This window comes from Papaver somniferum, chromosome 1 (genome assembly GCF_003573695.1).
Source record: "Papaver somniferum cultivar HN1 chromosome 1, ASM357369v1, whole genome shotgun sequence".
Taxonomy (NCBI): Eukaryota; Viridiplantae; Streptophyta; class Magnoliopsida; order Ranunculales; family Papaveraceae; genus Papaver; species Papaver somniferum.
This window is the reverse complement of record NC_039358.1, coordinates 38,427,362-38,455,274: the sequence shown is the minus strand read 5'-3', so window position 1 is coordinate 38,455,274 and position 27,913 is coordinate 38,427,362. Positions and strand designations below refer to the sequence as shown.

Genomic DNA, 27,913 nt, shown 5'->3' with positions numbered 1-27,913 from the left:
AAATTCAAGTGATGAAAGCAAACTAAGACAGGCGATATTATATTTCCTATTAGAAGAAGAATCAGCGTTGTAAGATATTCAGATATTATGTAGAAGATAGGTGATCATTCATCCGTATCTAAGATTTATGTCTGATGTTATAGTGAAATTCGAATTCCTTTTTGAAGAAGGTTTCCCCAACCGGATCTGTTTCCGAAAACAGTTTATAAAAACATAACCTTTTTCTCTGTAATAAGGAGAGACATCATCTGGAATACACATCAACACTAGTCTAAGGTGAGTGATTCTTTTTTTCCTTCGGTATCCATGGAGGAGGATCTAAACGAAGATGTTAGATTAGAAATCTTTTCCCATCTGCCCCCGGAGCCAATTTTGAAGTTCAAGCTCGTATGCAAATCATGGGAAAACCTCCTCTCTCACAAAAAAAGTGGGTCTTCTTTTTTTGATTGGAGAATACGGGAAAAGAAACCTTCAACTTTACTATGGAGATTATGATGAGATTTTTGGTAAGGCAACGTCTGCACCTGAGGAGTTCTCTTACGGGGGTTTTACAAAGAACGATCACCCTTTCATTAATCAGCGAAGAAAACATGCATGGGTAGATCAAATTGTTAATTCTTGAAATGGTTTGGTTTGTTTATAAGTATTCCATCACAGAATCAATGATCCTGTCTACATCTTCAATCCTGCCACTACGGAATACATTAACCTTCCTCGTTTGAAACATAGATCTGGTTACGTTATTAGTGGATTCGGCTACCATCCTTTGAGTAATGAGTACAAAGTCGTACGAATCCATTACCCGTATAGAGAATACGACTTTGTGCCAGACCCCAAAGGATGTTGAGATATACACCCTTGGGCGTAACACTGAAGGCTGGAGAAACATCGGGGAAGTCAGCTACTTATTGTGCAAGAGGGGTGTTCTTGCAAATGGATCACTATACTGGTTAAACTATGAGAAAAATAAAATCGTTGCTTTTGACTTAGCAGATGAAGAATTCCGATGGCTCCCGTCTATGCCACAATGTTTTAGTGGAAACACGAAGACGCCCAGATACCTAATCAAGGTACTGGGAGGACATTTATGTCTTGTCCATTCAGATGTAGATCACCCAATGGACATTTGGTCATACAAATTTAAGGAGAAGAAAACTAATGATACCGGTGATAAAGAAGAGGAGTATCAACCCAGGAGCTGGGGCTTGCAGATCCGTATACCAAGTTCGGTCAACGCCAAGGCTGTTTTTCTTGAGCCGTTTGCCCTCACAAGAGACAATAGAGTTCAAGGAGTTCCACATATGAATAGCCTCTTTTCAATGAAATCTCTAGGTAGAAAGCTAAGGACTAGAACTGTGCAGCACAAGGAAAAGAAGATGCCCAAAACGAGTAAGATTATAGTAGATGATTAAGAGGCAGCTCTCATAGTCTAGGTCAGAGTTAGGAGCCTTTGCTCCAAAGAATTTTTGTCCGCATCCCTACAGGTGTGCTTTTTAGGATGTTATTGTTGTAAGTTATCGGGTCCAAGAGCATAGCTCAGTGGTACCCCATCAACTCCAGTAAGGAGGAAGGCAGGGGTTCAATCCCTGCCATAAAAGTTTGTGGTAGATTAGTTTACGAGTCCGAAAATGTTATCCACCTAGCGATCTTGACCAGGCCTCCACATCAGTACAAACTTACCGAGTATTTATCACTTTAAGAAGATACTGACGGTATTTAGGGTCTGCCCTCACATGTATTTAATTTGTCATACTTGCATGCATTTTCAACCAACATGCGTGCGTGGTAGCCCATCCCTTTCACCTATCTACGCGTGTTATATATATGTGTGTCAGAGACAAGGTAGGTACGGTTACAAAGCTTATCTTCTTCTGCAGTTCCAAGTGTGCATCTGTTCGCACATAGAAGTAAAAGTGCTTCTCCATTTCTATAACCAAAGTCATTCTCCATGGAAGTTATCCAAGATCAGAAAATGATTAAAAATGTTGATCAAGAGCCTCATAATATTAATAATCCTCACGTAGCTATCCTTCCATGTCCAGGTATGAGTCATCTCATTCCTCATCTTGAGCTAGCTAAGCGTTTGTGCAACTTTCATGACATCCAAGTGACGTTTTTTGTGTACACAACTGAAGCTTCTGTGGCTCAATCTCATTACCTCAACTCACAGCCTCTTCCCGAATCTCTTCACGTTTATCACCTTCCCTCGAGAGACATTTCTCCTTTTGTAACAGATTCTACTGATGTTTTCACTCGTACCACTATAATCATCCGTGAATCTCTTCCTGATGTCCAATCCTACATTCTCAGCAGTTTCGATAATAAGAAGGTCGACGACGACACTAGTGATAGTAGTACTAGTCTTAGCCCTGTAAATGTTCTCGTAGCTGATTGTTTCGTTACTGACAGTTTTGATATCGCTGACAAAGTTGGTATACCGAAATATATATTCTTCTGTCCTGCAGCTGATTTATTCCCCTTCATGATATATCTGACCATACTTGATAGTCAGGTGCAAGGTGAGTTCGTTCATCTCAAAGAGCCAATTCAAATCCCTGGTTGTAAACCACTTCCACCAGCGGACATAGTTGAGCAGGTTAGGAATCGCAAGATCGAGGGGTATAAGTGGTTCTTACACCATGCAAGCAGGTTTCCCCTAGCTGATGGGATTCTCTTAAACACAAGCCAAGATCTTGAGTCAAAAACTATTAAAGCATTGCGAGAAGATCCAACCCTACGACAATTAGGTACTCCATGTGTATATCCGGTCGGTCCGCTTGTTCGGGCACCATTTGCAGAAGATGAACATTATATGAAATGGCTTAACCAGAAACCGCATGACTCAGTGATATATATTTCGTTCGGCAGCGAAGGAATACTATCACCTGAGCAGACGACAGAGCTAGCTTGGGGTTTAGAACTTAGTCAACAGCGATTCATATGGGTGGCTCGGAATCCAGTAGAAGCCTCCTCATCTTTGAGTGTGGGTAATAATCCTGATGAATATTTACCACATGAGTATCAAAACAGGATCAACGGAGTAGGCTTGGTGATCCCTTCATGGGCACCACAAGTGGAGATACTGAGTCACTCATCAGTAGGTGGGTTTCTAAGTCACTGTGGTTGGAATTCAACATTAGAAAGCATTTTCCATGGTGTGCCCATGATAGCATGGCCATTATACGGAGAACAACGGAGTAACGCTGCAATGCTTGAAGAAGAGATTGGAGTTGCCGTCAGAGTGAAGGTAAAAAGTGATAATGGAGTTGTGGGTAGGGAAGAGATTGCGAAATTAGTAAGGTTGTTAATGGAGGAAGGAAATGAAGATAATGATCACAAGGATTTCCATTTGAGAACTAGAGCAAAACAACTTCAGAAATTGATGATTCAAGCTGTGAATGAAGGAGGGTCTTCTTACAATTCACTATCAGAGATAGCAAATGAATGGAAAACGGGATGCAACTTGGTTTGAGGAAGATATTGCTCCATTCTACCAACAGTTCCAATCAATACGAAGAAAAAAAAAAGGAGCAATATCAATACTACGAAGTATGTACAGTGTATTTTTCAGGCTGCTGGTGCTGGAAGGGTAAGCTAAAAGCTTCCATATTGAGATGCTTGATATCGATACAACGAAGTATGTACACTATGAAGGCATTACATGTGCCGAGACGTGCAAAACAACTGAGGTGGTTATTGGGTATGATTATAGCTGCACTTAAAACTGACAACAAAATAAAGAAAACCCTACTCAGGGCCGAGTGCAGCATCCACCAAATAAGTTTTACAAATTAAAAGACCCCGAAGTTCATCAATAAATCCATAGAACTCTCCCCAATGAAATATTTACAGAAAGAAATGTTAACTAAGGTTTTTCGTTATGATGTGGATCCTAAGAAAATGCTGATAGCTGTTATCGAGATATAAACAAGTCTCCAACATTACATTTTTCATCATTGGATTCATTAAGAGATACTCAAAAGAGGGAAAGAAAAAACCTTCAAAATATGTCAGTCTGGCTTCGTGCATCTGCCTAGATTTCTCATGCTTTATCTTCCTTTTCAACTTCGTTTCTTTCAGATTTCTGCTTTCCTATCTTTCTTTTCTCCATTGGTACCGCATTAACTGATGAACTGTGGCTCTATATACAAAGAGTTAGAGGAACCATCAGTAAATGATAAACACCTCATAACCTACATACTTAAAGACGAAACTGGAGCAAAAGAATCAAACCTTTACAGAATGAACCAATCCTCTAGCCTCCAGACTCCTCACCCTTTCTTCAAGCTGCTCAAGAGCATTATAATCAGAAAGGTGTTTAAAAGACAAATTCTGAAAGAAAAAAGAACAAAGCTCAATATCTCTTACCTTTGCACGATTCTCCAAAACCAAGGTGTCATCAGGAGTATCTCTAAAAGCATCGCATCTGACGGCCAATGCAATCTTGGCTGCCAGAGACCTAGCCATATTTAACTTGTTTCTAGGGGAAGCTTTACCAATCAAAGAAGCATCCCAGATAAGGGTGTAGAACCATTTTTCTTTCGAGCTCTGAAGAGAGGCTTACCAAGAATCTGGATTTTGCTTCCAGATTAATTAACAAGGTTTAATAAGCCACCAGCATGAGCAATTAGCCGTGCTCCAACAAGCTCTCCGACAAGATCAGTAAGATTTGGAGCAATGGTGTTCATGCTTATCTTCAAGTCATCATAGAGCTGATCCCTAGACTCTGAAAGACACAACACTTGGTCACAGAATTCCAGTTCATTGAGCTCAGATCCCACGGATATGATGGCTGCCGCTTTCAAATGAGTCCCAATCTCTTGAGGTAGAACCTAAAGGAAAAGCAATAAATATAATAAACAGTTCAAAACCACTAAAAAATATATAGTTTATCGATACAATGCGCAGCAAGGTAAGAGACTGGTGTAACAAGTTTATACAAATGCAAAATATGAGCTGAAATGGCTATTCATAACACAAGCTACATTGACTATTTCTGTGATCAATAGGAAGGCACTACCTCAGTAAAATCAAGAGTTGCAGCATTTGTACGGTTTCCCATCAGCTTCACTGCTTTGGCATACAGGATATTGTCGGATACAATGTTTGCAAGCTCCGGAAAGTGACGACCGTACAACTTCCCCACCTTCATTGCAAACTTATTAAGCTCTTTGTCAAGATCATCATATAAGCCAATAGCCTGGATAAACACGGCATCCGCCTATCCACAGGAAGAGTGAGTCCAATTACAAAAATATCACAGACTGCTATAAAACTAAACCTCTTAAGTTCCCATACTGCAATAACTGTTGACATTAAGGGTATTTTACCTTCTCTGTAGGTCTAGACACCCTGTAAGACAACCGCAACCGCTTAGGAGGTGAATCTTCAACTCCCATCCCAGTCAACCATCTAGCGATACCCCTCACTAGCTCCATCGCAGATAAGTTTATGCACGAAAATCAATTTGCTGTAAGAAGAAAACAAAATTTATTAGACTATAACTAAACACTAATCATGATTGAACATGAAAGGTGCTGGTAAAAAAGCTTAGAGTGAAAAAAATACGAACACTGGAAGAAAAAAAATGACAGTTAAAAATACAATTGGTAGAGACCGAAACAATACAGGGCCAAAATAAAAATCGTAACGTATTCGTTGAAATACGGCACACTTCTACATCATATAGTCACACCTACACCCGCTCTTTATTGCCAAACTTGGTCGCAAAAGTCACTGAGAAACGAAAGATTTCTCGGTCATTGTTTAAAGGGAAACACAATAGGATATTTTCATCATATAGACAGACCCTTGCAGACTGGAAAAAAACATTTCATTCACAAGGAGGATATTCATGTTCTGGTGGTTGTTTTATCTTATTCTCATAAACTATCCCTTTTCCTCAAGGCTGCTTGACATTTTAGACCGAACCCTACCTATGTCTCCATCAACAGAACATACTATTATGTAACAATCAACCATTTTCAAATTAATTTGAACTACTTTTAGTTTTAACCCCCAATTTCAGGACAAAAGAACAGAAAACAAAGCAATTAAAAAAATTAACCCAACTTTTATACACCCTAGGACCACCATTTGACTCAATAATTTCATTCAACAGCATAGATATAGAAGACAAAACAAAACCCAAACTCTGATTTTCCTCCATAATTTCATTTCTAGGGACTGACAAAACCCTAATAAGATACAAATAAGAGTAGAAAGTTCAAAAGATACTAGAAATTTGACACACAGCAAAGATTACTAGAGGATTTCAATTGATAAACAAACAAATTAAGAGCACTAAGTAACAAATTTATTTAAGGAAACAAATTAAGAGCATTAAATAACAAAATTACATACAGAAATTTAAATTAGGAATGAAATCGTAACTCACTGAGCTACTAATTCCAGCGGAACCCCTGGAATATCTCCATTCAGACAAGTTTTTCTTCTTCTTCAATGAGTGTTCTTCGGCGGAACTAAGCAGACCAGCAAATGATGGACGAGGTGTGGTGGCGGCAGTAAAAGTTTGGCTTAGATGTAACATAAACCGTCAGATAAAACACGTGTCACACTCTCACCATTCGGTATAGCCAGAGCATGTTTCTGTTGACTCAGGGTCTCTGACTTGGTCCCTGACTCGGCCCGAGTCAGATGTTTGAGTGTGTGTTTTTTTAGTCGGACCTGACTCGTGATCTGAGTCAGGCATAATCCATGATTCGAACCGTTTGAGTCAGGTTATAAAATATCTATGATTTATGGGAACAAACCTCCGACTCATATTTCTGAGTCACATCCAGATGGGTCATTTGTTTTAGTCAGATTCAGGGGAGTCTGATCCAAACGAGTCAGGTGAGTCAGAAGAAAACAAACAAGTTGTTAGTTGTAAATTGGTCATAACTGGATTTGTTTCTTATTGCTTAAACTGCGAAGATATAAGAGACACAAAACACGATGGAGGAAATCAGATTGTGGTAAGATAATTTGGAATTATATTCTTATACAGATAAACTGACAAACTCCACTTTTTTTATAACATAAAAACAAACATTTAGTAGGAAGTTCGATTTTCACACAAATTCTAAACTCTAGATAACAAACTCAATGCCAGTAAACCAGTATTGGAATGAGTTAAAAGATATGCTAATTAATTTTCTCAATAAATATATCACTCCTCTTGATACAAAATCCGCCGACACCTAAAGAAGACCTGAATTTTGAAAACTTTGGAAAGAAATAGCTTTTGTAAACCCATCAGCAACTTGATGTTCTGCTGGACAAAATGTAATCACAGTTGAACCTTCTGCAACAACGTCTCAAACGAAATGGTAACGAAGTTCAATGTGCTTTGATCCTTCATGGAAAACATGGTTTTTATCATCGAAATAGTGGCCCTATTATCACATCCTGTCCCTTGAGCTTAAATTTGGTGCAAGTCTTCAAGTATAAACATCTAAATTGCTCAACAGGTAGTTGCAAATGTAGCAATTTATTCATTTTGTGAATGTTGGTCTTGTCTCATAAAGTTTCGCAATTCTCCAGAACCTAACATGAGGAGTTTCCTAGGTTATGTGGTTTTCAAGTTTAGGTTTTCCTAATTAATGCGTGTATCTATTATATAAGAGGGCTTATATGATGAGTTGAAATTATCAATGGGATTCCTATTGACAAGGGGTGAGGGTCACAACCATTAAGTCCTACAATGGTTGGTAATGAGGAAAAATCCAGGTGAGAGGAGTGAGTTGTAGAAACAACGGGTATGGGAGAACTCTGGGATTTGTAGGGTTCATCTGGGAGAATCTATATTTTTTTTCTGAATTCGAAGCAACCATGACTGTGCAAGTTTATGAAAGAATAACAAAGGAAGAGGTAAACTCTTTTTAATATGTCTTTTTTGTTTCCAAGTTGTTGTTTTTTTTTTGCTAATGGGTTACATAACTAGTTGATTATAGAAAGTGCGTCGTTGTAATATATAACTTGTTATGAAAATTAAAGATTCTCAAGGTGGTTTTGGCCATGGATGTATCCTACAATGGATAGGGAAACCGCGTAATCTTTGTGTATTGTGTGATTGTCGATTATCGTACTTGTTATATTCTTGCTAGTATTATCAATCATTCTAATATAAAGATGTACGTAAAGGATTCGAGCTAAGTTATCTAAATTAGCATGTTTCATGGAACTTATATGTAAGGAAGCATGCAAGTGGTACGGTAAGAATAGACAAATATTACAGTGATTCGGTAATTTGAACAAGAGGTTTTAAAGAAGAGAAAATCTTGGTTCATAGCGGATGGATATAATTCGTGAAGATGATGAGCCGGTCAAGGTCGAAAAAATAATGGTATACATGAAGAAATATTCGACAACTGTACTTGATGTGAATACGATTCGTGTTGAAGGTATTTTCTTTACAAGAGAAAATCGTTTGTTGGTTCAATTGGCGTCTTCAAATATTTCCAAGAGGGTGTTTTTAATCATCATGGGGGTATGTAAAATAGTTCATACAACATATGAATATTGTAGCATGTTTTATTTACATGGAAGACCACTCAGGAATGTGGGTTCTTGAAGTTGTTGAAATCCGTCTGGAATTGATTGATAACTCACAGTAAACAATGTCAAGTGTTAGTGATGTGTCGAGGAAGAAGAAGTATTCTACAAAAGGTGGGATAATAAGTGATCATGGAAACGAGGTAGTTTGATTCAAGTCATTCAGAGCTTGTATAATTATATGACAAGATGTTATGGTGCTGCTAGAAGATCGGAAATATCTATTCTGGTGGTGGTCCAACTCAAAGTATAAGACAACTTTGATTTGTGGCAGTGATGATGTCCGAGAGGATGACCTTGTATAATGTGGTAGACATTTATGCCATGTTAGAGTGAAGATGGTGGTTATGTTCACGAAAGGTGGTGATTATCGGGGTTTTTGTAGGACCACAAATATCAGAATGAACCAATTCGAAAGACTTGGTAGGTATCGTAGATTTTCCAACCCGAAACGGCAAACGGTGTAGGTTTTCATAAACTCACCCTTCAAAAACACTATCATCAAGTACAAGAAGGAAAACCAACAACCATATTTTTCTGATTTAACAATTTCGAGGCGTTAAAATGCAAATGCACATAACGCAAATTCCGGACCTGGGAATTATCAGAAGTATTTGCAACTAAAGATAACTCATCAGCGGTAGATAAAATAAGAGGGAATATATTCTAACTTATCAATGTTAGATTAAAGAAGAGGTATTCAGTCATTTGGATCTTGACAATAAATATGCTATTTCATATAATCACATGAACACCATCTTCAAGTTACAAAGAATACCATTTTTAATCACACAAACACCATGCCTTTTAAATTCTCTTGTTTTTTTTTCCTTTGAACTAAGTTTGGAACTATTCTCTAGTATCATCACCGTACGATTTTACAATTAATTTCTTCAGTGTTACAACAAAAATCTTTAAACTAGAGACACTTTATGATTATCTTTGAAGTAGACACAATTAATTAAAGAAAGAAAAAAACCCCAAAAAAAACAGGAAACGGGCGTGAGCCTTAACCTCTAAAAGAAAAATAAAAGAAAAGAAACGAAGACCAGTAAATCTAAATGAAATAGTTTACAACATTTATTAATTTTTTCTTATCACCTTTTGGAAAAATTAAAATCTTCATAAAAGTACTCTTTAAAAAGATTCATATGATAATCAGACTCCAAGAAATAATTAAGCAAAAAACCATTGTCGCTTCTAGGTGAGTTCGGAGCCAAAAAAAAAATACATACCCGCTAAAGCAATCATACCTAGATCCACATAAAATAGTTGTCCTCAGCCAAAATCATCTCCATATATTGGAGCCAGTTTACGTTTTTAATATTGCAGCTCTGTGGACCTTGGTTTACGTTTCTTAGAAGAAACTTGCAAAGATCGACCTTGGTTTAGGTCAATTAAAAAATATCCATGTTAAGCTGATGAAAAAACTTCTTTCCATGAACACTTCAACAATGACTCCGCAATAACTTATTGCGGGAAAATGAATTGAATAACAAATGAATGAACAACAATCCCTACAAACTCCGAGTATGTGCTAGTTAATTTTATATAAGTTTGAAAACTAAATATAGTAGTAGTCCCTCTTCACAAGGAGTAATTACCACCATTTGTATCTCCACGGGAAATTGGTGGAGGTACATATTTTCTTGATGCGAGCAAAATGAAGTAATTAACACCGTTTTACCTTTTGAAACATTCCACTGAATGAGAAAACCAGGATGTAGAATTTTGCTGGATATTATGATTAATTATAAGAGTAGATTGGTGTGGATTTAATATATGTTTCACTTGAAGAGGTGAGGGCATAAGCTTCGCTCTACCTCTTCTATTGAGTTCTATTTTTATTAGATTACATTTTATCTCTTCTTCTCTTTTTTTATATACTAGGTATACATAAGACCTAATACAAAGCATGTGGAACACTCATGTGTACTCATTAACTTACTAGTAATCTTAGTTAGTTATTTAACTTCACATTAACTAACAATCTCCTCCTTAATGTGAGCTTCTACTACTAATATTAATTAGATATTTAACTTCACATTAACTAACAATGTCCTCCTTAATGTGATGTTCTATTTCGGGCTTTTCAAGATAGAAATGATGATGAAATATGAGATGAGTAACATGGGATTGCTTCAGTACTTCCTTGATATTGAAGTCCATCAAAGTGAAGATGGAGTGTTCATTTTTAAGTATGCTGAAAAGGTGTTGAAGAAATTTGGTATGCTTGGTTGTACCCCACATCAACACCACTTGTAGTGAATGAGAACTCAAGAAAGATGATGGAGGAAGAAAAGTTGATGAGACTTACTATAGAGGTCTTATTGAAAACTTGTTGTACCTTACACATACAAGACCAGACATCATGTTTTCTTCAGGTATGCTTTCTAGGTTCATGAGTTTACCTAGTCATCTATATCTAGGCGCGCAAAGAGGTTGTTAAAGTATATTCAAGAAACAATGAATTTTGGAATCGTGTATTCTAGAAATTTGGATGTCAAATTAGTTGGCTATGTGATAGAGACTTGGGAGGATGTATTGATGACATGAAGAGTACACCAGGATATGCTTTTTCTCTTGGTTAGAGTATATTTTCTTGGGAAACCGTAGCTCTATCCACGATGGAAGCGGAGTACATTTCGGCATCAATAGCCACATCTCATGTTGTATGGATAAGAATAATCATGGAAGATATCCAAGAGAAACAAGAAGGGTGCACATAATTTTTTTATGACAACAAATCTGCAATTGTTATGTCCAAAATTCGGTTGAGCATTGTAAAGCAGGAACATAAAACTCAAGTATCATTTCATTCGTGAAGCGTTTGAATATGGTGAGATAGAGTCCAAGTATCGCTAGAATGAAAGACCGGTTGATGGATATATTCACCAAGGAAGTTCCCAAATACAGGTTTCAAAATTTTAGATAATTAGTGGGAGTTTTGGATCATCACATTAAGGATGAGAATGTTGAGTAATGTGATGAAATTAATTAGTAAAATTTGTAGTATTAGAATTAATTAATTGTAGTAGTAGAATTGTATGGACAATAGAATTCCATGTGTCATCTTATCTTTATGGTCATATATGGACCAAGAAAAGAGAGAGAATGTAGTAGGAAGAAAATTTAATGAAATAGAAGAGAATAGAGGAACTCCATTTCAACCAAAATCATCAAATCCTTCTTAATCTTCATCATTAATTCAAACAAATAACTAACACAAGTCCATTTGTGAGCCTTTGGGGTATACGAGATAGATGTGTAAGAGAGGTGTAGGTATGAAAAGAGAAATGGGTTGATGACCACACTGCGAGGTACAGAATTTGGATTCAAAGGTGTGCGCCTTCATGAACCTACATGGCACTTATCTGTCATTTATGGTCCAGGCTCTAGGTTTGATAGTCCGGACTTTTCTGAATCTGTATGGAATATATGTGGCATCCCATAATTTGGGGATTTTGATCGTCCTGACTTCGGTGAAAAAAATTCCTGACCATTTTGACATTATTTTATAGAAACGAATTCCAATTACGATACTTTTGATAATTTATAATGATTTTTGCTATAGGAAAAGCCAAACTGTTTTTGGAGAAAGCTGACTTTGGTCATATCCCTTTGACTTTTAGTCAATGTGGGGAAAATATAAAATGACTTTCTTCTTCTTCCATCTTTCATGTTTCTCCATCAATAAAATGAATTCTCATGTTTCCTAAATGATCAATGTATTTTGACTAGTTTAAGATCGATGATTCGATATGATACTTAGTCATTCATTATCAGAAAAACAATCCCTCATTTCAGGAACCATGAAAGATGGAGAAAACGAATAAAATGAATAAGAAACTATATCATTAAAGAGCATGTAGGATAAAAATAGTGCATGAAGATTAGAACATGCGATTAGATAGAAATAGAAACATCACAGAGTTAAAAGAGAAAGACGAGAATTAGATCATACGAGTATGTGTCCTAACTATTATGTATGATTTTACTTGTCCAAAATCCTCTATTGTTTATTAAGCATAATCAATAGTTCTTAATAAACAATAGTTTCCACCGTCCATTGTAACCAGTTGAAATGGTTTGATACACGAAGTAAACATCAAATGCAGGTTGACGGTATCTTTCAAATGACAGAAATACAAAAATACAAAAAAAAAAACAGCTCAAGTCGACGAGTTTATTAGTGGTGATGCTTTGCAAATGGTGGTGTTAGTCCCAACCAAAGCTAAGGGGCGGCATTGTGTTTTTTCTATCCCCTTATATGAGTCAACTTACTTAGATCGAATTCAGCTTTTCCCTCAAATTTTTGGCTTTTCCTATAACAAAAATCTTTACAATGATCTAGATAGAACTCTGGACCTTCCTGATTAAAAAAGAATACTTCCTTTACTTTTTTACTTTAATTTTTAAAGGAAAGATAACTGACTCATTAATGCTTAAGATCATATCCAAATGCATCAAAGATGGTTACAATAAAATAATACACTTTTTTTTTTAAGTAATACACATATCTTTTATATTTTTGTGTTCGAAATTTCCTTCTTCATTAATATTAAAATGTCTCAAAAAGAAGTAATGCACCACTATTTCATAATCATAATATCTTCTAGTACCTACTAGTCTTCACAAAATTTTAGAGCAACCATATATGACTATCAATAAATACATCTAAGAAGACTAAAAATATAATGTAATAGTAGTGGCGGTCCACTAATTTTGAGAACATAAAAGTAATACAATTATTTGTTGGGGGTAAAATTGATACAAAAACCTATATCTGTGTATTAATTTAATTATCCAATATCTTTGGAAGAAAAAATCAGAAAAACATAATAGTACCTATTGGTAATTTCTTGTTTGGTCCTAAACCCATAAGGTTATTTATAGCAGGGTCCAACTAGATTTTACTTTTATTCTAAGGTCCAAAGTTATTTGAAAACATGGAAATGACTAATATACCCCACTGTTTAAGTACGTGTGAAATAACATACTTCTACCAAATCGGAATTTTATTTATTTGGAGGTCCAAATTTAATTAAAACATATAAAGGACCATAGATTTGAGTACATAACTTCCACACTGCTTACAAATATGAGTACATATCTGCTACACTACTTAGGAATCTGAGTACTCCTCAATTCACTTTACTTTATTGCAGCACCAGCACCTCTGCAGTCAACCATTCACCACTGCCTTCAGCTCCATCTTCTCAGTAATCTTCTATCTTGCTGCATTGGGCAGAAGATGACGGGATAAAGAATTGTAAAAAGTAACGGCAACAGCACCAGTTGGTGGTTGGGTTACCTTTCCTGTTGCAGAGGATGCCGCATTAGTAACTGTGTTCAGCCAGCCAGAGCTGTTATTCTTTATCCGGCATACTACAGATAGGGTGACAGGTGATGGTGGGGGAAAGGAATGCTGATTTATTGTGCAAGATGAAGTAGACCACCACGGGGAAGTTAGACTTGGTAAGAGGACTGGTCCATCACTAATCGAATTTTGTGTTTGAAGACCAACCTCACCACCAAAAGGGGATAAGATGAATACATGGCAAGTCCCCCTCGACGAAACGATAGCTATCCACTGACTATAATGACTAAAACTTATATCTTGAATGACCTGTCACCAAAAAGTAACAAATGGGAGTGAGAAATGCAAAAGTAGAGTACAAGAAAAAAAGGGTCTGAATATTAAGCCTTTCAGTACTTACAGCTGCTGTCATTCCACGATATAACTTATAAAGATGCACGTGATTACTACTCCAGTCATAGCTTGGAGTACCTGATTCATTTTTCAATAAGGAAGGCATAATGCGGAAGATATTTATACTGTTCCCATATACCGAGGCAGTGAACAGAAGGGTTCCGCTTGGATCAAAACATAGTGCAGAAATCAGACTTGTGTGAGCTCTAAATTGCGATACAGTTGCTCCGGAGACAAAGTCCTTAATAACAACCTGAATTTAAAATGAGAGAAGGGAAAATTATCAAAGGAACAAAATTTGATTTGAAGAAAGATAATTTAAATACTGCAAAGAATAACACTAGCAGTGGAAAACATACACAGTTTTCAGTAAACCACAACTGCAACAGCTACATCAACACCATTGTCATTTCAAAATAGCTGCAACACAGACTTGTTCTTCTTCCCTGTTTAAACAGCACTACCATCTTCATAAATTCATTGAGACGAACATCTCATCCACTGATTTTGTTCACAGTAATCACCACCTACAATTCCTCCTCTATCTCATCTGTATCTTCAGTTTACATCAGCAACCCAACCTTCTATGTTCCTCCAAATCCATTTGCAGCACACCTTCTTTCAAACACACATCACAACCAATTTGTAACTTCATCAAGACCACCACCAATTTCACAAGCTTGCAAATCTGAACCAATTTCAAAATCTGTCATTTCTTGCAATAAGTTCTGAACTGCAGCTCCAGATCATCTCCATATCCAATTCCAGTACTGAATCAACGTAACAAAGAGCATCTATTTCAGTATTTCATATACGTACTGAATCAAACATAACAAGGAGCACTTCCTATCAGTATGCGATATATGTACTGAAGATTCATGAACTACAAATCAACAGTATGACAACAACAGGTGACAGATCTATGAAAAATAAGAGAATCGAAAGACATATTACAGTATTTCACACAAGTACTGAAGGGTAAGACTAAAAAAGGAGCAAAAACACAGCAAATAGCACTTCCTATCAGTATTATACATACATACTCATGGATCGAACCAAAAAATTGGAAAAACTTCAAATAAAACAAAATTAGAAGAGTTTTATATCAGTACGCCATATATGTACTGTCAATTCATACACGAAAAACAACTGTAAAAAACCTAAAAACCATAAAAGCGTCAATCAAATCGATTTGATTATCATAATACAATAAAAAAACAAATCAAAAGAAAAAAAACCGAACAAAATAATCAAACAAGATGATTAGAAAGCATACCTGGAAACAGAAAACAAATATTCTCCACGTAAATCATAATGATGCACCATCTTGTTCTTCTTCTTCTTAAAAGTAGACTAGGTTTCCGTCAGTACGGCTGGTTCATACACAACAACAAACTGAAATAAATCTAAAACCAACAAAAATGGAACTGGTATAATCAGATCTAATAACGAAATGAACAAACAATCTGATTATTCATCTAGATCTAGTAAAATAATCAACAAATTAGACACGGAGATAAAAGACGAAATCAAATACAACCACGATTAGATCGTGAAAACCCTAATATAAACATTGCAACAAAGAAATTTTCATCTGATTTGGTAGAAGCGAGAGATATTGAAGAAGACCATAAATCGAGAGAGTCTTATTTCAGTATCGAAGATATGTACTTATGAATCAAACAACAACAAGTGATAAAACTAAGAACAAAACAGAATCAAAAGCAATTTGTATCAGTATTCAACATATGTACTGTTGGATAATACCCCTGAAACAACAAACAAGCACGATTTTGATAAAATGAAGAAGCGAAAACAATAAGATAATCAAATCGAAAGTTCAAATATGTTAAAAACATCATAATCTAGCCAAAAAATTAAATAATTACGATCAAGATTCATAAAAAACAAACCAAAACAAAAATAAATGCAAAAAACAAACAAAAACCGAAAGAAGAAGGTGAAACGTAATCAAAACGATCCGATCTTCACAGATTCAGTTGAAAAAAAAAAAAAAAAAAAACAGAAAGAGATATTATATAACATACCTGTAAATCTTAAAAGAGATCTTCATAAAAACTCTAGCTCGTAACCCAAAAGCAGGAGCAAAATTTGAGAAGATGAAGAAAGAGAGGAGGAGAGCGGAACTCAGATCTGTAAAAAATGGTGATTCTTTTTAAGAAACATATATGTATTATCAGGGAATGGGTAGTTTGGGTATTTTTAAAAGTGGATTATGACATCCCGCACGTGTACCGGACCAGGAGATAAAAATTTTGGTCCAATTTCCTCTTTTTCTTTTTATTATGGACCTCTGGTTACTGGGCTTTAGTGGGTGGACCTGCTACTAACTAAGACTACCATAATAGTACCTATTGGTAATTCCTACAAGGTGATTCTTATTGAAGAGCCATAAACAAGAGGGTTTAGAAATTACAGTATTACACTATAGATAATAGATAGAGCAAACTAATGTAGGATTGAAGAGCCACAATGCTACATAACTTAAAGATAATCTCTCAATAAAATTGTTTTCTCACATCTTCTATGCTTTTTGATGGATTTATTCGTATGTTCGGTGCAGCGAGCAACAAAAGAAATATATAGTATCATGGTCGAAAGTCATATGCTCTTCCATTTGAGCCAAGACAGCAAGAACCATTTCTTAATGTGATTAGTTTTAATGTAATGATAATAGAGCACATGAGCAAGTCATAAGCATATCACGAAGAGTTTACCTAATCTCGGCTTCATTCACACATATTACCCCAACAGTATAATCCAAAATATATGGTGTACATAATGATGAAAAAGGTAGTGTACCTTACCAGATATTTAACAGATAATCCCATCAGTAATGTAACATGATAATCATTTCCACCTACAAAGAAGTCCAATATGATGCTATCATAGTACTTTCAACGGCAGTAAACAAAAAGGAGGCATGTATCAATGAAGCAATCTTTAGATAGGGAATATACCCAAGAAAATCAGCGGAATGCAAGTTGAGAGTTTTAAGTGGACCTTCCTTCTAGAAAAATAGACAATAGCTAATAGCTTCATTATCAATGTGCAAATATAGAGCATCTGCGATCCTCGGTACCAGTTTCCCCTAACCATATACCAATGGACCTTCCAAAATATATCTTGTGGATTCACATCACAATTTTTATAGAGTTGTTGATTCTCTAAATGAAGAGCCATGATCAGATGCACCAATAAAGTCAATGCGGCGTACATCACTACCCGTTGTGGCGGCTTCATCTATGCCATAACTGATGCCATAAATATGAGTTATACCTTACATTATTTAGAGGTCCTTGGAATTCTCACCAGTCCATGCAATACTTGTCAATGCTTAGAATTTTTATAATGAGTAAGTATTTCCCTGGTCTGCAGCTGGAACACGCACTTGCAAACATTTTTGATGCTGATCATCTAAATATTTAGATATGAATCCCCAACATGAGGCCCTAGGAAATGGATATGGCATTGGATTGCATAGGCTGTAGTTGATTAAGAAAAAGAACTACCTATGTAATGGCGTTAGATCAAACATAATGACCTAACATTTTTAAAAGTTGGTCACATTCCATTACCATTCCATGCCTAATTTAATCATCCAGCTACCTAATTATCTTTGCTCAACCTTGCGTCCGTAAAGCATATTATACACATTTAATCGGAAACAAAGATGAGATAAGAAATGGGTTTAGAGCTTTTTCGTTAAAAGTCATGTTTAAGGACGCCGATCATTCCTTTATCGTGCCTTAAAGTACATGTCACAATCATGGTGTCCGTAAAATATCCCAGTTAGTTAGATATAAGCAGCCAATATAAATTATATAGGTAGGAAAAGAATTAAGTAGTTGCCAGAACTACCAATGAGAACGTTCGACCAAAAAGAGGCTTTGAGCCTACTAAGTACTGGCTACACTTCAAATATGTTCTTATTTTCCTGGAACTTAAGCAAACAGTTAAAAGTTAATGCAACTTACTCAACTTCATTTGATACCGGAAGCTCGAATTTTAGGATATATAAGCAGTGCATCAGTTTATATGTGTCTTCTCCTACTTGCAAGACCATGAAATATAGTGCAGGTTAAAAACTTAAAACTAATTGTAAACACAAACACTAAGAAAAGGAGAAGGCAATAAGAATCATCAATCTACCTCAAGTATGAATCAATGGAGCCCCATTTTGAATTATCTTCACTTTGTGGGACCTGAAATATCTGTCGTGCATCCTATGAATAAACCTGTTAAGACAATTGTTAGCCATGCAAATTATTTCTTACATTAATTTGAAGAAATTTGATACAAAATCTATTAGAATATCTCGACCTAAACATCAGCCCTCGACCATTCAACAATTTTCCTGTCCATAAGTTAAATGATCTTCTGATATTGACAAAATTGGAGAGAAAGATGTCTTTACCTAGCTACAAAACATAAGTTAAATAAAAAACACCTTAGTACTTCACCTTAGTTATATACACCCTCTTGAATAAAATTCTGCAAAGTCAAATAACACAGCTAAACTTTTGCAATAGTATTGGGGATAAAAGCAAAAACAGGCTAGCAAAACATTTTCGACAACAGAGTTCTATAAGATGATGCAAACTCGAATGTGTACCTTTTCAAACAGTAAGCTTATTTTGTACATTCAGTTCACCTCATCCAAACTGAACTGAGCATATCTAGCTAGGTGTATTAGGAGTTTGGTCGACGTTGTTTCTTCTACGGAATATCAACATCCACCTATTTAAAGCAACATTATTGAATACTAACCAACATGTAATTATCAACCAGCTCATATGCAATACATTACCATACCATTAAAGCATGAAGCTAATTTTCCGAAGTTGTACTATACCAACTCGCATAACTTAAGTCTCGGAGCATTCTTTGTTGCAGAACTTCATAACAGTTGACCATTTGTCAACAGTTGTTGAGTAGTTTGTGCCAGATTTGAGACCTGAAAGAGAACATGAACCCATGATTCACTAAATATTGCAAATTTGTATAAGCAATCAGACTCCTCTAAAGATCTAGCTAAATACAAAAAATTCAGTCAAATTTCCGAGAGTTTCAATAACCTCGTTCAATATTCCTCCATCCTCCTTGTACCCAGCATTTCCCGAAACCTCATGAACTGCAGTTAAAATTATTCGCAAAGTGAAAAGTATCAAGAATCAGTTGCTAATAGGAATAACAACAGCGTAAGTGTACAACATTCTTTTCTGGTGGTGCTCCCACAACAATATGGGTGTACCAAAAATACAATATATCTGTCTGGGATATACATATATACTACTGGATCTCGAACGAACATTACAATTGTGATATTTGAAGTTGTAAAGCAACCATGGACGAAGATTGACTATATAACTCATAAATACATTACCATAATAGGTTAAGGTGCGCAAGTCATTATAAACAAAATTTAGTGTAGACACATAAGTCAAGAATCAATACCGAAAATTCACTATTTGCTTCCAACAAAAGTTAAATGGTGCACGTCAACTGGACATTATCCTTCTCATCTACATCATGTCCAAAGGTACAGAATGAAATGATACCTTATCAATTCTTACATGGAAATACATCTGATATAATGCAATTGAAAAGAATATTTAAAAATCAAAAAAGTAATTGAGACATTCAAAAAAATTGCACCCTCTTGAACAAAATTCTTTTAAATGTCAAAAGCAACCTGCACGAATGAGTAATCCAATCTAAAAAATAATAGAGGGATTGAGTGAGTCTACTATACCAGTATACCAAAGTTTATGTTTTTCATAGATGAGCAACATCAGTTCATTTTGAAAAAGAGGCATTCAAGTTATGGAAAAAAAAAAGTTCAAACATTCACCCTCAAACTTGAACCTTCATTATAGAAACTGGTCACTATGAAAAAAAAGTACCTTCAATATATAACTGCAAAAAGTTGAGTAGAATATAAGCCACTTGCAACCTTCACCTAGCATATTTCTATCGGACTTCATGCTCTTAGCTCCCGCACAACTTATTGAGAACAGCCTAGATAGGAGCACGTAAATTATCATGAGAAGATAAATTATATAATGGAAAGCATACTACAGAAGAAGCATAAACAACAGTCAAAGCACATTATAATGACCATGGTTGAGATTTGAGAAATCTCTTGTGAACATGAGAAATATTATCAAACACCACTCACGAAACAACATTTCAACTCAACCACATTAACAAATGGATTCTCCTAAATAAATTTATAGAACTACAAAATTAAGGCTTGTGTGCACTGACCTGCTATGTATATGCAAGTAAACCTATTTTCTCTACATGGAAATAGTGATGTTTCAGTCTTCTCCCTTGAAATCACTTACCCCAACCATAAATCACAAAAATAAGCACCAAACATCATAAATTATCACATCTACACCTGCTAAGAGAGAGGAAAATCCGGATTACATCAATTCATTTTTCAGGGCTGATACAGGGCATATACAACAGAAGAAGAGTTTCTTTGGCTGTCTAGAGCACAATTAGATGCCACTGCAAAGATATGCAAACAAGGTGGAGAGAAAATAAGAACACGTGATAAGAAGACTGGAACTAACAGAAACAATGATTAAAAGAAAGAGAAAAAGAAGAATAGGAATTAGGGTTTTGCAAATAAAATTGCTTTGAAGGAAATCCCTAGGATATTAAAGCCTCTGGGGGTATACAAAGATAAAGAACGAAAACCTACATCATAATCTCTGGTCTCCGCAATAGTAACCATTGATCTTACATATGAAGCATAAAATTTCCAACCATGATGTGATTAATTGAAGTTTAGGGCGTGCTGAACTTGTACAAAGATGATTGATTTACTGATGACGCTGCCACGAAACATTCTTCCAAATTCAAAAATTAAATTGTTGTTCAGCTGGGTTAGCTCACTAGGATGAGTTGGACCTAGGGAAAATCGACTCGGGGGGGGGGGGGGGGGGGGGGGTGGGGGGGTGGGGTGGGGGGGATCGCTACTCAGTGAAGCTAACCTGACGCGGTACTCTCCACTTCAATAACCAAATAATCCAAACCTACGCCCAGATCATGCAAATCACGGGCAAGTCAACATATCTTAATTTGGAGTTCCAAGAAACAAAATGATAAACCAAAACCAAAAGAAACTGAACAAGCTGCGCTTCTGCAGTACAGCTGTGTTTTCTACATTCCACGGGTGAGTTGTCCGTCAGTTCAACAAGCTAGGAGGATTTAAATAGCCGTACTATATTTGCTATTAAGTGTCCAAACCACGTTGAAAGACAAAATACGGTTATTGTCTTAAGTCGTCATCCTTTTCTGCAAGATTAAGCTTTGATCGATAAACTGATATTTATAAGCCTGGTGACAGAAATCATCATCCACGACATTATATTGAAAACTACCAACACCACATTATGAAAGACATCACTTTCCCACTTTCAAATGAATGTAAAATCCCTTTCGAAGCATCACTTCATGACCAAGTTCTTTGGTCAGAATTAGGATGGTGCCTCGAGGAGGGTTGCCGGGTTGGGATAGCTCAGCAGGTAGACTGGAAATCCTCAAAGAGACTGTTTTACCAAAAATTCTATAATTCCACTGCAATACCATAAATAGAATACTAGCAAGCAAGAAATCATTACAAGATACTTAGGAACTCAATTGATATATGGCAAGACGATTGGGTTCACAGTTTCAACTCAATCAATCAAAAACTTAGCTTATCACAGTTTAGCTCAACCAATCGAAAGCTAACATTTGTTGCGTATCTCATGGATATTAGCAACAGCAACCAAGGATTTAAAATGCATTGCTACTCTAACATGAATAGGTAACACACAGGGTAAGATTAGATGGCTACTAACAGCGACTGGGGAAAAACCTGTAAAGCATAACAGCATGTCCACAAAATAACAATAATCTGAATGATGCATTACCAACTAATCACAAATTAGCAAGATTTGTACACCAGGTTGATCGACATTGCACCTTCGGCTAGCCTTTAATATATATATTTCTGAACTTCAAACATAAAAACAAAAAAAACTTAATCCAAAATTGGCAAAGAATTCTAAAGCATAACCCCTCTTCAGATCAACCACTGCTGCTGAACTTAGCTTCGTACTCATGGGGTTGCTGCAAAAGCAAACAAAATGTCAGTTGTGGCAATAGTGGATGATTAGTTTGTTTAGTAGTAATAACTAAATATACCATGAAAATGGCTGCAATCAATCTGCGAGCAAACCAACGTGCATGCATTGCGCGTTGACAACTAGCAGCGGCTGCTACCGTTTCAAACCTCAAATAGACATGACCAGCACTGTGCCTGTGAATAGTTTTATGCCAGAGTAGATAGTCAAAATACAGATCAAAAACAAGAAATCAATGGGCACCAAATATGGAAACCAAAAAATACTTACTTATCCACATAGCAATGCTTCACCGGGCCAAACTGAGAACATTCTTCTTGGACTTCATCCCTGATGTCTAGATCAAAATCTGGTTCAGTCTGTGAAACTTGATAGTGTTAGTCCGATGGATTCCATCAGTGACTCTCGAGTCAAAGCTAAAACAACCAAGAAAAACAAGAAAGGTAACAAACCTCAGAGGCGGGATCGAACATATTCTTCAACAACAGACATTCGGAAGGATTACCAATGGGTTCACTGGGAGTAGGGACAGCTAGTGCAGGAACAATACCAGCTTGCAGATTTAAAGGAAGGCCTACAATTGGCTGAACTGGTCCTTGCCCATTAACCATAGGTACTCCAAGAGACCCGACGATACTGCATTATGTTTGCAGGGTCAGCTTAGTCATAAATACATAGAAAAAAGAAAGAGGTAACTAAAGAGACAAACCTAGTAGCAACACCAGTACGATCCAACTTCTGCATCAGCATTGCCCTGGATTGGGCATTTAATGACTGCATTGGAGAAATGAAACAGCATTATCTTTCAATTGAGCATTTAAAGACGGCTAAAACTCAGGAAACAGTACACTACGAAATTTGGAACAGCAACAATTGACAAAAAAATTTACTCACCAAGCCACCACCATCATCATCATCGAAGTCAGCTGCATTAGCTCCAGCATTCTGGACTCCCACATGATCTGTAACAGCAGAAACCTACACAAGAAGCACGACAAATTGCTACTAAGTTGACATTCAAATAATCAATGCAGGGAATCAGAAATTTCACAGACATGCTCACAGACCTTGATAACCCTCCCGGCGATCTCCAATTTTCCGTTGAGACTTTGAGCTGCTTTAGCATGTTCAAGCTGAGCAAACTGGAGGAAGAAAAGGATGTTTAGAAAGGGACAAATTTCCACAATTAACTTGACTAACAAAAATTAACATGGTCCATCCTTACTTGCACAAAACCAAATCCTTTGCACTGGCCTGTCTCAAGATCAAGAGGTAGCTGCACAAGCTCCACTGGACCAAAAGGCTCGAAAACCTAGAAACAACATCAATAATTTTTCAACACACTGATGACTGGACAATACATAAACATATCAAATGAATTTTTGGTTTTTAACCAACTCCAGTGTTTTTTTAAAAATACCTGACGAAGTTGTTCTTCAGTCATGTTAAAGTGTAGATTCCCAATGTAGAGTTTCCTAGCAACAGCCCCATAAGGCCCAGCAAGAGCTGCTGATCCTCCCGGAGTAGCAGTAGATTGCACAAGGTTCTTTTCAGCTTCTGAAGGTTTAACCATTACAGGTTGACCAAAGAGCTGGTGACCAGAAAGTGCAATTGCCATTGGCACAGACATTGAATCATAAAACTCAATATACCTGCAATAACCCAGCACCCGTTCATAAATTTAAGTCGATAGAAGGGAGAAAAACAGAATAGTAAACTAAAATTTTCAAATGTCGAAAGACTGATGCTAATGGTCCTTGATCACTCGCCAATTACATACAGAACTACTACTGGTATTTTAAGGCCATGCCATGGCTGTGGTTATGGTCTCAAGTGCCAGAACAATGCACAACATGACACAAGACAGCTCAGCACCTTTTATCAGCATTATCATATTGCTAGTATTAATTTGTGTCAGGAGTACAACCAAATTACGAGAGAGCAGCAACTGTCAAGACAGCTCCCCCACAAAGATCCATAACGCCATAAAGTCGGAACTTAAAAGTAGGAAATATACATACCCAACCCCTTTTGATCGCCTAGAATTTCGGTCCATGATCAATCTTACATCCCTCACCTGAAAAGTAAAAGTTAACAGTTCAAATGATATCTTTGCAAAAAGAGAAAAAGAACCATAGAAAGCTAGAATTTCGGTCCATGATCAATGTTACATCTGATAACCTGAAAAGTAAAAGTTAACTGTTCAAATGCTGTCTTTGCATAAAGAGAAAAAGAACCATAGAAAGCTAAAACTTACAAAGCGATACTTTACATGTTTGGTACACAATGTACCACCTACGGAGGGCAGACTACATGATCATCAGTCAATTCATATGTACATATTGACTCACCAAATATAAAGTATGTTGAGCCACAAAAAAGTCATTATACTACGCCTCAAGGAAGGCAGAGGAGCTTTACTGCAATAAGAAGCAAATGTATCTCAATGAAATGCATCCACACTAATTTGAGAGGTGTCTCATGCATCAAGAGTCTAAAAATTAAGGAAGCAATACACATCTTCAATAGCCAATTCAATTAATGATATGCAAGATTATACAACATGATTATCCACCACAGCAGGGGCTGTGATTCTGATACAGTAGAGAACTTTTTATGCAAGTATATATACTATATAGGATAACAAAAGAACTACCAACTAAACCAAGAAAATACGTTTCGCAGGATAGAATCAAATGTGCTATTAATTTTTCTAACCTTCCCCGCTTTAGAGAAAAACTCGTAAACATCTCTCTCGGTCGCCTTTAAAGGCATCTGCAACATCAAAATTCACATAAGGTTTAAAATCTTAAGTGTCAAAAGAGGCACAGCATAAATCGAGATAACACTTACGTAATGAACTAACACATGTCATAATACCTGATAAGCAAAAACTGTTCTCTGATCCCTCTCTGGGTCAGCTTCAGGCTCCATATTTTCTTTCTTATCCTTAAATCTCCTGCATGCGAAAACGTTCAATTATATAAAAAAATGACATATTCATACTTGAAAAACTAATAAAAAAATATTTGACTACTAGTCGCTAATAGCTCTACTCCAAACCCATTTCTAACTTGAGCAAAATCTTTCATACGGAACTTACACTCTCCAGCTCTTTGATTAACTTTCTCAATTGACAGCAAAACCATTTACAATTTCATAGACAGATGAAATCGCCAAAATTAAAAAAGGGTGAAGACTTCAGTGAAAGGCCATAAAGTCTTTCAATGCCAAATTCTTACGTCTAAGAAGCTATACATACTATATCCTCATCGTTCCCACCAGCAAGGCATTTTTCACGATTTCCCTTGTATAGTAATCTTCGTATACACCATTGTGTCTGGTAAGCACATGAAATTAGTTGGCCTCAATATAAGATACAAGACACACTAGACTATTGATACAACCGAAAGAATTCACAAATTCATAATTCAAACACACAGTGTCAACTGTCCAACACCTAAGCTAGCTCGTAATGTGCACATCATCAATTAATATTCTCAGCCCTAAGTTACACAATATGAGATTGTGCAAAACTTCAATCATAAATTCATCTAAGACAACTTAAAATGCGCACAGAATCAACAACAAATCATAAATTGAGCTACAATTATAAACTTAAAACTGATAATTACCTGCTCATCTCTCTCTCCCTCTCCCTTGTTTCATTATCACGCTGTTCTCGTTCTTTTTCTCTAGCTTCTCTAATCTCTCTATCTCTACTCTTCCCCCTAACAACTTCTTTCACAGCTTCTTTCTCAACATCTTTCTCAGTGTCACTACGATGTCTCCCCGAATGACTGCTGCTTCTTTTAGATCTTTCCTTTTCCCTCTCTTTCTCCTTCTCCCTCTCCTTATCTCTGCTACTTCCCTTCTCTCTCTCCCTCTCCCTCTCCCTCTCCCTTCCACCTCTATCCCCCCTTCCACCATCTCTTTCACGTCTTTCTCCTCTATCACCTCTATCTCTTTCAGTCTCCTTCTCTAAATCTCTGCTACTTCTATGCCTATCTTTATCACCACCGCTTCGTCTTTCAGATCTAGAAGATCTTTCTCTTTCTCTATCTCTATCTTCAACCTCTCCTCTCTTTTCACTACCATTTTCTCCTCTAGACCTCTTACTACTTCTCTTACTATCCGTTACCCTCTCATCATCTTCATCAGCGCCATTTTCATCATCTTCGGTTCTTCTTCTACTACTTCTATAACTCTTCTCGCCTTCTTTTCTTCCGCCTGATGATTGATTTTCAGATTTTGAATTCTCTGGATCTTCTACTCCTTTCTCTAAATACTCAATATCATCAAAATCCATCACTCTAGGGTTTCAAGAACCAATTCGCAAGAAGATTTCGAGAATTATTATCAAAAACCCTAGATTGTTTGGGTAATTTTTCTTACAGTAGTAGCAGTGGAGATATTTGGGAGAACTTGAAAAACCCTAGGTTTAGATTTTCGTTCGTCTTTTTTCCTTCGACTTTTGTGAATTGAGAATGTGGTACGCCGGGGGTGTATTTTATAAGGGTGTCGTCTGTGTGTGTTATAGCGGTTGGATTGTTTTATCACCGGGGATTGATAAGATTGAGGAAGGATTAACGGTTGTGAAGTATTGGACTATTAGGTATACGGGTATGTCTGGATTTGACCCTATAAGGAAAGGATCTGGTACACGGAGTGTGGGAGATACTTATCTAATCTCTAGTTTTGGCCACTTTGTCATGTTGAGGAGACCGACTGCAAAAGGATAGATTGTCATACTGAGGAGACCGACTATAAAAGGATAGATAGTTGTGCACGTTCTAGCAGGGTGGAAAGTCCCTTGTGGTCGGTCGAAATTCGTCAGCATTTTAATTCTTTCATGAATAAAAATTCACTTATGAGCACAGTGGGAAAGATATGGCGAAACAAAAAAGAGGTAAAAACAATTTGCATAATATGTCACTAACCAAATTTTGGATCGTTAACATTTCTGGTGCATGGGGCAAATTTTAGACAACTTGGCGTCAATATAACATCATGGATGCAGATTTGAGTCACGGTGCAGATTTTGAGTTCCATGGCTTATTTTGAGTTATGTGACAGGTTTTGTGAACTTAATCTGCCTTGAAATAAAAGGTTTTGTATGTCATAAAATTATGTTGCTTATTAACGAAAAGAAATCTTTATAAAACTAAGGAATGTAATACAACAAGTTAGTAATATCTTGCTTATCAAAAACATTACATAAATTATTAGTTTGTCAATTATTTTCTTATGTATGCTTGAACAATGTTGTGATCTTCGAATTCCAGCTATTTTGTCGGGCATCTATTGCTGAGTTGTGACTTTTGTTAATATATATAGGTATTAAGCTAATGGGGATTTCCTCGAAATCTCTTTGCATTGGTTGATGGTGTTTCGGTTTGCCATTTGGAACTGGTTGCTTTGTTTTTTATGATATTCGATAGTTCTTGACTATCCGTGACTATGCTTACTGTTGACAACG

General features: G+C 36.4%; 3 protein-coding genes, 1 long non-coding RNA gene and 1 pseudogene across 19 annotated transcripts; 1 reads left to right on the top strand and 4 right to left on the bottom strand.

Moving 5' to 3' along the window:
* The first annotated feature begins 1,948 nt into the window (after nucleotides 1-1,948).
* Nucleotides 1,949-3,472, top strand: LOC113288545 (anthocyanidin 3-O-glucosyltransferase 5-like). Its single transcript, XM_026537655.1, has one exon. The coding sequence runs from the start codon at nucleotides 1,949-1,951 to the stop codon at nucleotides 3,470-3,472; it is 1,524 nt and encodes a 507-aa protein (XP_026393440.1).
* Nucleotides 3,473-3,699: 227 nt separating this feature from the next.
* Nucleotides 3,700-6,494, bottom strand: LOC113327772 (annotated as a pseudogene).
* Nucleotides 6,495-13,597: 7,103 nt separating this feature from the next.
* On the bottom strand, nucleotides 13,598-14,994 carry LOC113283595 (autophagy-related protein 18h-like). Its single transcript, XM_026532920.1, has 3 exons — nucleotides 14,629-14,994; nucleotides 14,277-14,522; nucleotides 13,598-14,185 (listed from the first exon to the last, which is right to left on the bottom strand). Exons 2-3 carry the CDS (start codon nucleotides 14,373-14,375, stop codon nucleotides 13,787-13,789), a joined length of 498 nt encoding a protein of 165 aa, XP_026388705.1. The 5' UTR covers nucleotides 14,376-14,522; nucleotides 14,629-14,994; the 3' UTR covers nucleotides 13,598-13,786.
* On the bottom strand, nucleotides 14,985-21,180 carry LOC113283603. 16 transcript variants are annotated; one of them, XR_003327544.1, is made up of 13 exons: nucleotides 21,006-21,180; nucleotides 20,561-20,809; nucleotides 20,197-20,311; nucleotides 19,748-19,815; nucleotides 19,369-19,424; nucleotides 19,106-19,247; nucleotides 18,906-19,030; nucleotides 18,754-18,784; nucleotides 18,443-18,528; nucleotides 17,098-18,340; nucleotides 16,318-16,423; nucleotides 15,546-15,642; nucleotides 14,985-15,039 (listed from the first exon to the last, which is right to left on the bottom strand). It is a non-coding gene; the product is annotated as an uncharacterized LOC113283603 (long non-coding RNA). The 16 variants fall into 16 exon arrangements; XR_003327547.1 differs by having other exon boundaries at nucleotides 17,098-18,343; nucleotides 18,906-19,247; XR_003327543.1 differs by having other exon boundaries at nucleotides 18,906-19,247.
* Nucleotides 21,181-22,186: 1,006 nt separating this feature from the next.
* On the bottom strand, nucleotides 22,187-26,914 carry LOC113283584 (RNA-binding protein 39-like). The gene is made up of 13 exons (XM_026532908.1): nucleotides 26,070-26,914; nucleotides 25,315-25,393; nucleotides 25,153-25,209; nucleotides 24,456-24,511; nucleotides 23,855-24,086; nucleotides 23,660-23,746; nucleotides 23,502-23,576; nucleotides 23,329-23,412; nucleotides 23,144-23,208; nucleotides 22,887-23,070; nucleotides 22,705-22,793; nucleotides 22,496-22,610; nucleotides 22,187-22,420 (listed from the first exon to the last, which is right to left on the bottom strand). The coding sequence occupies exons 1-13, from the start codon at nucleotides 26,741-26,743 to the stop codon at nucleotides 22,379-22,381; spliced, it is 1,839 nt and encodes a 612-aa protein (XP_026388693.1). The 5' UTR covers nucleotides 26,744-26,914; the 3' UTR covers nucleotides 22,187-22,378.
* Nucleotides 26,915-27,913: the final 999 nt, after the last annotated feature.